Source organism: Cenococcum geophilum (genome assembly GCF_001692895.1).
Source record: "Cenococcum geophilum 1.58 unplaced genomic scaffold K441scaffold_95, whole genome shotgun sequence".
Classification (NCBI taxonomy): domain Eukaryota; kingdom Fungi; phylum Ascomycota; class Dothideomycetes; order Gloniales; family Gloniaceae; genus Cenococcum; species Cenococcum geophilum.
Genome location: NW_027137653.1, coordinates 87,344 through 95,782, shown reverse-complemented (window position 1 = coordinate 95,782; position 8,439 = coordinate 87,344). Strand labels below are relative to the sequence as shown.

The 8,439-nt window shown below is 39.4% G+C and overlaps 1 protein-coding gene across 1 annotated transcript; it reads right to left on the bottom strand.

Moving 5' to 3' along the window:
- Nucleotides 1–478: 478 nt before the first annotated feature.
- Nucleotides 479–1,228, bottom strand: K441DRAFT_489475 (uncharacterized protein; the record flags this gene model as incomplete). The annotated part of the gene is made up of 1 exon (XM_067641967.1): nucleotides 479–1,228. A coding segment is annotated over one exon (750 nt), but the record flags the coding sequence as incomplete, so codon positions are not given.
- Between the last annotated feature and the right edge of the window lie 7,211 nt (nucleotides 1,229–8,439).

The window sequence follows — 8,439 nt, the reverse complement described above, 5'->3', positions numbered from 1 at the left end:
TATTCTAAAAGCCTACGTTCTGTTATATAATCGATCAACTTTAGGGAATAATATAAAATACTGGTGTTGAGTTATTTTAATATCCGCAACCTCCGCAACGCAAATATCGTCGGATTTACTAAGAAACCTTGGAAATGTGGCTCAGACGTGATTCTGGTGGTTTCGCACAAATGTAGTTAGTCAGCTTGCGGACCGATTGAAAATCCGCACCAACAGAATCACGTCTGAGCCTGCTGAGGTAAGGTCTAAGCTTCTGAGGTAAAGGGGTACATCAATAAGCAGAACGATCAGCTGATCTCACCTGACCTTTTTCAGACACAGGCATAAAGGTCGTGATTGTATAAGCATTCGATACTATGTATGAACACTTTTATAAATGCAACTTTCACATTATTCTATTCTCAGCCAAATCGGTATCGGAACGATTGAATTTTGTGGAAACGTTACGCAATGGCCGACACTACCCCTTACCCTTCCCCCAAGTCCTCCTCACAGCACCCCAATACCTCTCCCCATCCTCTAAGATATGCCCTGCGTGTGGACTTTCCTCAAACCTTACCCTCTCCACCTCCCACTCTGCGTCCTCCGCTGCTTTTGCATGCTCCTCCACATCCTCCCACCAGACCATCCTATCCGCCTTCGAGTACGCATACAGCCGCGGCGCCTCCTCGGCGAACAGCCTCTTATCGCTCAAACCAAGCCGCAACCGCTGCACGACGTTTTCGACCCCCAACAACCGATCCATCAACCACACAGTTGACAGGTACGCATGCGCGAGCGGCGTGCCGAGGACGCGTATGAGGGCCGACTTGGGCATGCTCAAGACGATGGCGTCAAGGCTGCGCTTGTATGTGCCGTGGCCGGGCGTGCTGTCCAGGATCATGACGCCGATGGGGAGAGGGCGGGAGGTCTGGGCGCGGAAGGCAGTCGCGAGCTGGCAGACTGTGTGGGCGCCGCCGTGGGAGAAGATGTGGAGGAGGATGCGGGGGTTCGGGTTCGGTAGGCTGGGAGAGGGGGACGGCGTCGACGATGAGGTTGCCGCGATGGTGCGGACGGCGGGAGCGAGGCGGGAGCGCTGGGTCGGGTTGCGTCGGTAGGACATGTCGGCGAGGGAGGTGGTGATAAGGAGTTGCGCGGCTGAGGGGTAGAGGGATGAGTAGGCTGCGGTGTATTTTGCGATGTGGCGGGGTGCGGCATTCACCCAGGTGCAGAGGATGATGAGGTTGGGCGGACTGCTATCGCTATGGTTGCTGCTGGCATTGACATTATCGATGTCGGCATTATTGATGACAGATTCTGCGCTTGTCTCGGTTTCGGTTGGCTCGGAGTTAGAGAGGTAGTAGACGCAAGGACTTTGACGGCTGAAGTTCTGGAGTGTGTTGTCTGGCGGTGTCGTGGGCTTGGTGGCGGACATGGTGACGGGGCGTGCCGGATGGAGCCGCGGTAGAGGCGCCGCTTCACGAGACTTCTTGTTCTCTGCGAGGCAGCTAACGAAGCATAGGGTGAGTGTTGACTTGATTGAGCCCCTATTTAGGAGAATCACTACACCCGGCCACGTGACGTTGGGCAACGCCGTACCGAAGTTTTATCTCAGTTGACTCAGACCCTCGGAGAGAAAATCCACCTTACCTCCTGCAAACTCCTGAGCCAATTAGCGGCTGGCACCGCCACACCTAAGCCAATTAGCGACTGGCGCCGCAGCTCATGTACGCCGCATGCGTTAGTGCTTGCGCTAGCTTTAGCAGCCAATTACAGAGCGCCGAGGTGGATTCCTCTCCGAGGGTCTAAGAGATTATGGGCGCCTTTTATAAAGGCTATACAGCCTCGCTAGTAGAAAACAGTTCTATCGCCTTTAACGTTGTATATCGCCCCCTAATATAGCGCTGCTTAGCTCGCTAATACCTCTATTCAAAAGCTCATCTCTTACTCTATAACGTATTCGGTAAGCAAGTGGCCACTGCAAGCATGTAGCCACCTCCAAAAACTCACCAAAAACCCACAAAATCGATCCTTAATATCTCAACAACAACTAAATAATAAATTGTAATAATTTATATTTAGACTTTTATATACACTCTGCAGCTCCTATTAAAGTTGCATAGTAATTAGTCTAGTAGTTTTTAAGATATTATGATTTTGGGGCCAAAATAAAGCAAAATCTCTATATCTTAAAAACTACTNAACTAATTACTATGCAACTTTAATAGGAGTTGCAAAGCGTATATGAAAGTCTAAATCTAAANTTTTAGAATTTATTATTTAGTTGTTGTTGAGATACTAAAGATCGATTTTTTGGTTTTTTGGTGAGGTGGCCACATGCTTGCAGTGGCCACTTGCTTACCGAATACGTTATATTGCATCCGCAATAGAGCCCGACCGTCCCCCTAGTACCCCTACAAACGCCCCTACAAACGTCTACGAACGCCTGCACGAACGCCTGCACGAACGTTTACACGAACGCCTACACGAACGCCTGCACGAACGCCTATACAAAGCTCTGCTCTGCTCGGCTCGAAGCTCTGCTCGGCTCGAAGCTCTGCTCGAAGCTCTGCTCGAAGCTCTGCTCGAAGCTCTGCACAAGGCTCTGCACGACGCTCTACTCAAAGCTCTATCGAAGCTCTGCTCGAAGCTCTGCACGACGCTCTGCACGACGCTCTGCATGACGCTCTGCTCGAAGCTCTACTCGAGGCTCTGCACGGAGCTCTGCTCAAAAGCTCTGCTTAAAAGCTCTACGCGAGGCTCTGCTCAAAGCTCTACTCGAAGCTTAGTACGGAGCTCCAAAGCTCTCCTAATATGCAGCACTAATATACTACTAGGAAGGCTCTATAATCGTCTACACGAACGGCTCTATAAACGTCTATATGATCNATCAACCAAACGCCCGTACGAACGGCTTTATGAACGTCCATACAATTAATTAATCGCACGAACGCCCGTACGAATGTCTGCACGTCTGCACGTCTGCACGTCTGCAATCTACACGTCTGCAATCTACACGNCTGCACGCCTGCACAAGGCTCTGCACGAAGCTCTGCACGATGCTCTGCACGATGCTCTACTAAAGCCCTACACGAGGCTCTGCCCAAAGCTTACCCTGCTACAAAGCAGCCCCTGCAGCACGATGGAGGGATAGGATTTGCAAAGCAAATCTATACCTACTAGTTTAACCAGGTGAGCTGGTTATTATAGGATAAAAGAGGCACCTCTGTAAATTTAGAAGGAAATAGAGTAGTAGTGGTAGAGTACGGCCGTTGTTTCGATGCAGCTGGCAAAAAAAACCAGTTTTAAAAATACATCTTTAAACTTTAAGGCTGTATATCGCCCCCTAATACAGTAGTTAGCTAATTATAATTATTATAATTAAATAAAAGAAGAGATTTTAATTTAAATGCATCGCGCACTAAGACTATAACTGGTATATTTACGCTGCTAGAGTTGCTTAAAGTTGGCATACGTTAAGAATCGCGCCCGGTTTACAGCAAACGCGCGCCCATAATCAGACACTTCGCAGAGGAATTTTGGGGTTACAGGGGGGCTAGGGGGTAGCGCGACGTTCTATTGGCTTAAGAGTTCGCAAGAGTTAGTGCGCGCCGCTAATTGGGCAGAGTGGGGCAGTGGCAAGAGAGTGGGACTATGCAACGCCACAAATTCCTCGGAGAAGCGGCTGAGGCACCTGAGATAACCGAAGTTACTGCTTAGCACCTACGACCCTAGTCGGACAAATACGACCCTACTAATTTTATTGTGAAAATTATAGTGGGCCATACTTACCAAACCACCAACGTGTAAAATTCGCGTAAACACGAAGGCTCGTATCTCTGCATTTTTATACCAAAATTCTTAAGACTTCAACCACCTACATTTATTTAAATTTCTATATCTAGTATATAAATAAAGTATAAGTTTATTTAGTAGGCGGAGTTTATATATTTATTTCTGGTGTTTTAGGCATAAATCTTTTTCCTACGCGTCTACTATAGCATAGTTCTTTCACAGCAACTTAAATATAGCTTCTTTAATACCCTTTTAACCTACTACTAAAATAATATTAGATCTAGTAAAGGGAGTTAGTAAGCCTTTAGGTAAGGTAGTAAATAAAGCTTTCCAAAATCTAAAGTTTTAATTAGTTAGTTGCTCTCTTATTATTATAATAGTGTAAAGTATATTGCCTAGATATACAGTAGGGGGTAAATAAGCCGAGTATAAGTTATAGAAGAGTTAATAGAGGAGTGGACAATATGGTAAAGAGTATAGTAATAAAAGAGAGACAAACTAATAAAAAGGGAAGGGCTATAAGCCAGAGGTGTTTATAAAGAGGTGCTAAGCCTAGCCTTTGGCTAGGTCTTGGCTACCCCTAAGTATAGTATATCTAATAATTAGCCTAGCTATAAGCTTAAGCAAAATAGCTAACTAACTGTATTAATTGGATCGCTTACTATCTGCTAACTGTTAGATAATGCCTACTAACTATTAAGCTACTAGCTAGCTATCCTAATTAGGAAATTAATATAGACTTAATAGTATTTTATTGCGGATTTTTAGTACCACCTCTCTATATACAAATATTAATATTACTAAATAAAAATTTAACCCTAATTTACCTAATAGAGTATTTAAATATAGCTAAATTCGTCCTACGTACTTATAGAAACTTAAAAGACAGATAGAATAGTTAGTAGTAAAGGCTCTACAAGCTCTATTTTTATATTAGATTTAATTAAATATAAAGCTCTATTAAATATATCTTACTAAACCAACTTTTCTACCTCCATTGTTAGCTTATAGCTAATAAGATTAATATTTAAGCTTATTAACTAGCGTATAGTTAAAGCTCTACCGGAGTTAATATAGTTAATTAAACTATTTAATAAAAGGCCTTTAATTATATCGGCTAATAGTCTATTACGCTTATTAGTAATAATCCTTTTAGCTTAACTAAAAGCTTATTTATATATAGAGCTTATTATTGGTATAGAGAATATATTAAGAGTAATTTTAGTAAGTATTAGATAAAGTGTTACGGACCTTATATCGGCAGTAGTAGAACTATTAAGAAGAGATATATATAGGTTAGTTAAGATAGTACGGGAGGTGCTAGAACTGATCGAGCTATAAAATAAGGGGTAGCTGAGTTACGTAGTAAGTTACGTTACAAGTTTGGAACGTAGGAATGTAGGGACGTAGGAATATAATATACCGACATACTAACGTACCGACGTACTTAGTACATTTCTTAAGCGTAGTATTATATATTTAAAGGACTATAGTCCCTACTATAGATAGTTCTCTTCTTTATAGTAAATCTTAGAATATAATTGGAGTTAATTTATTAGACAACTACTTCGCCAGTTATGTTTATTTATTAACTTAACCTATATCTATATACCTAGCCCATTAATAAGTCTACTATAGTATTTCCTATAAAGCTTTGTTATAGGCGGCTTAGAATAATCTAAGTATTAGGTACAAATGGCTTTAGTAGTAAGTAATTATTACAGTACTGCAATAAAGTAGATTAAATAACTACGTTATAGTATAAAGAGGGGAAGAAGGTGGAAAGGGGGTATTGTATATAAATAGTAGGGCCGGCCGCTAAGTCACTAGTAGTAGGTTAGCTAATAGTAGGAAATAGTACAAGATAGTATAAAATAGTATGCGTTAGGTTAGTGCCGTGATAGTACTCCTCTCCCCTAAATAGTTTAGTCCCTAAACTAAACAAATAACTTAAAAATAGGCAGTATATAGGGTTGCCTATTTTTTACCATAAAGATATTAGTTCTACTTACCGCCCTTAGCTAAGCTAATGGCGATTTTCTATACCGGGCATGGAAAATCCTAATTAGTTAATTTAGTAAGTAAGGTTAGTAGAACTCTATACCGCCACCTAAATTAATCCGCGTGGCGTTTCTTGGCAAGAATTTAGCTAATTAAATAACTTTAACCGCTAGTTAAAGTTCTATAACATCTTAACTACTATAAATTTTAATACAGTGGTTAGCCGCAACCTTAGTATAACTTTTCCTTATCTCATGCCTAGTCTAGGGGTCCTAGTTTCTTAGGGTATTGCTTATAAAAGCGCTATATAGCTTATTCGCAACCCTTTAGGTCTTCCTTTAGCTGCTAGGTTATATCCTTATAATATTTCTATTTAATTTTATAAGTTAGGCCTTAGGGGTCTTTATTATATATATTAAAGATTTTCTTAAACTCTTATTTATCTTCTATATTGCTATTATTATCTTTCTCTGCCACTCGTCCTTATATATTACGGCGCTCTATAATATTAATATTTGCTTAGCTAGAGATCTCTTTAGTAGCCTATAGGCGGACCTTAGATATATAAAAGGATTTATTTACTTAGATATAGTTTAGGAGGTTTACTATAACTGCCCCTTAGTATACTGCGAGTATAGGGTATAGGCCGTCCCATTTATTATCCTATTTCTTCTTAGGTTTATTTATTTTTATATTTTCTAAGCTAACTATAACCATATTACCTTTGTAGAATAATACGCTCTTATCCTTATAGGTATTAGCATTATTTTTATAGCGTTACTATAAAATCCGGGCTAGGGCCTTAAGCTATATTAATATCCGCTTAAAGTGGTTGGCTATAAAGTCTGCGTAGAAGAACTCCTTCTTTACTTATACTAATAGTGTTAGTAGGTAGGGGCCAGTAGGCTCGATTCTAAGGTAAGGGTTAAAGCTATAGTTTATAAAAAATGGGGAAATGCCTATACTCTTATTAACTTAGTTATTTATAGTAAACTTAATAAGTAGTAGGTAGTTAACCTAGTTGTCCTATATAAAGCTAACAAAAGCATAGAGGTATTTATTTACGGCAGCGTTAATAATTTTAGTTTAGCCGTCTATTTCTAGGTACTAGGCTAAGCTTAATCGCAAGGTTATCTTAAGGCGTTTACTTAGTCGTTGCTAGAAGTAGCTAATAAATTATATACCGTAATTAGAGATAATTATGCTTAGTGCACTATAGAGCTTATATATATTATTAATAAAGCCATTAACTAGCTCCTTTATTAAGAGTCCTATTACTAAAATAAGATATTATATTTTAGTTAGGCGGTTTATAATAATTAGGATATATTTATATACCTTACCGTAGCGTTAGTATACTAGCAGTGTTATAATATAGTTAATTAAGATATCGGTCCACGGGTAGGTAGGTAATTTTAGTAGCTTTAAAAAACTAGGTAGGGCAAAATAGGGGGTTTTAGTGTAAAAGTATAGGGTATAGTCTTTAATAAAGGTAGCTGTAAACTAGGAGATTCCTAGCCACTAGTATATTTAGTTTAAGAGGTTAAGAGTTTTAACCCAGCTAGGGTAACTAGTAGGGCCGCTGCTATAAGAGTAATAGGTAACTTTTAGGCGGAGGTCTAAGGCGTTAAGAATAAAGAGATATTGGCGGAAGTAGATCTGTTTATTAATAATACTATATTTTAACTTATTGCAATAGAGTAATTTCCTAATCTTCTTTAGCTAATAGTAAGCTTTCTAATTATATAGGGCCGCTACTATATCTATTGCGGGTTCGTTCTTTTAGTATTTTAGCTAAATTAACTTATCTAGTAACTTTTTAGCTATTTTAGGATCCAGAGCAACTATAAACTCTACGTTGTTAAAGTTATAGGATTTATATAGTAATTCTTTTAAGATTATAGGGTTAACTTTCTAGGGTAGTATAATAACTTAGGCTTAGTAGCGGAGGCGTTTATTATTAGCGTTCTTAGGCCTTATTCCTAGTAGCCGGCTTAGGGCGTTAGGGAGCGTAGCTTTGCTACTAGGTCTATATATAATTATAAAGTTAAATTATAAAAGGAACTCTACCTACTAGACTTAGCGCTAATTTAGCTGCTTAGTAGTTATAAACGTCTATAAGTTTTTATAGTTAGTAATAATTTTAAACGGCTCCTTAGTCCCTTATAGCTTAGGGCGCCATTCCTCTAAAGCCTTAACAATAGTTAAGAGTTCTTTATTATAGATCTTATAGTTATACTTTAGCGTAAAGTGCTTTACGGAGAAGAATGCGACCAGTTTTAATTTTTCCGTTATTATTATATTAGGAAAGGACTCCGCCAGAAGCCTAATTTAATATATTTATCTCTACTACTGTTTTCTTTATATAGTTATAGTATACTAGTACTAGTGCCAAAGTAAAGGCTCCCTTAAGGGCCTTAAACGATTTAGCTTATTCTAGTCCCTATAGCCATCTAATATCCTTCTTTAGGAGTTTTATTATAGGTATAGCGATAGCAGAGTAGCCTTAGATAAATTATTAGTAGAAGTTCGCAAAGCTAAGAAATTATTATAGTTCTTTAATTAATATCGGGTCCTTTTATTCCTATAAGGCCTGTACCTTCTTAAGGTCTATAATTATACCATTAGTTAAGATAATTAAGCCAAGGTATTTTGTTTTAGTAG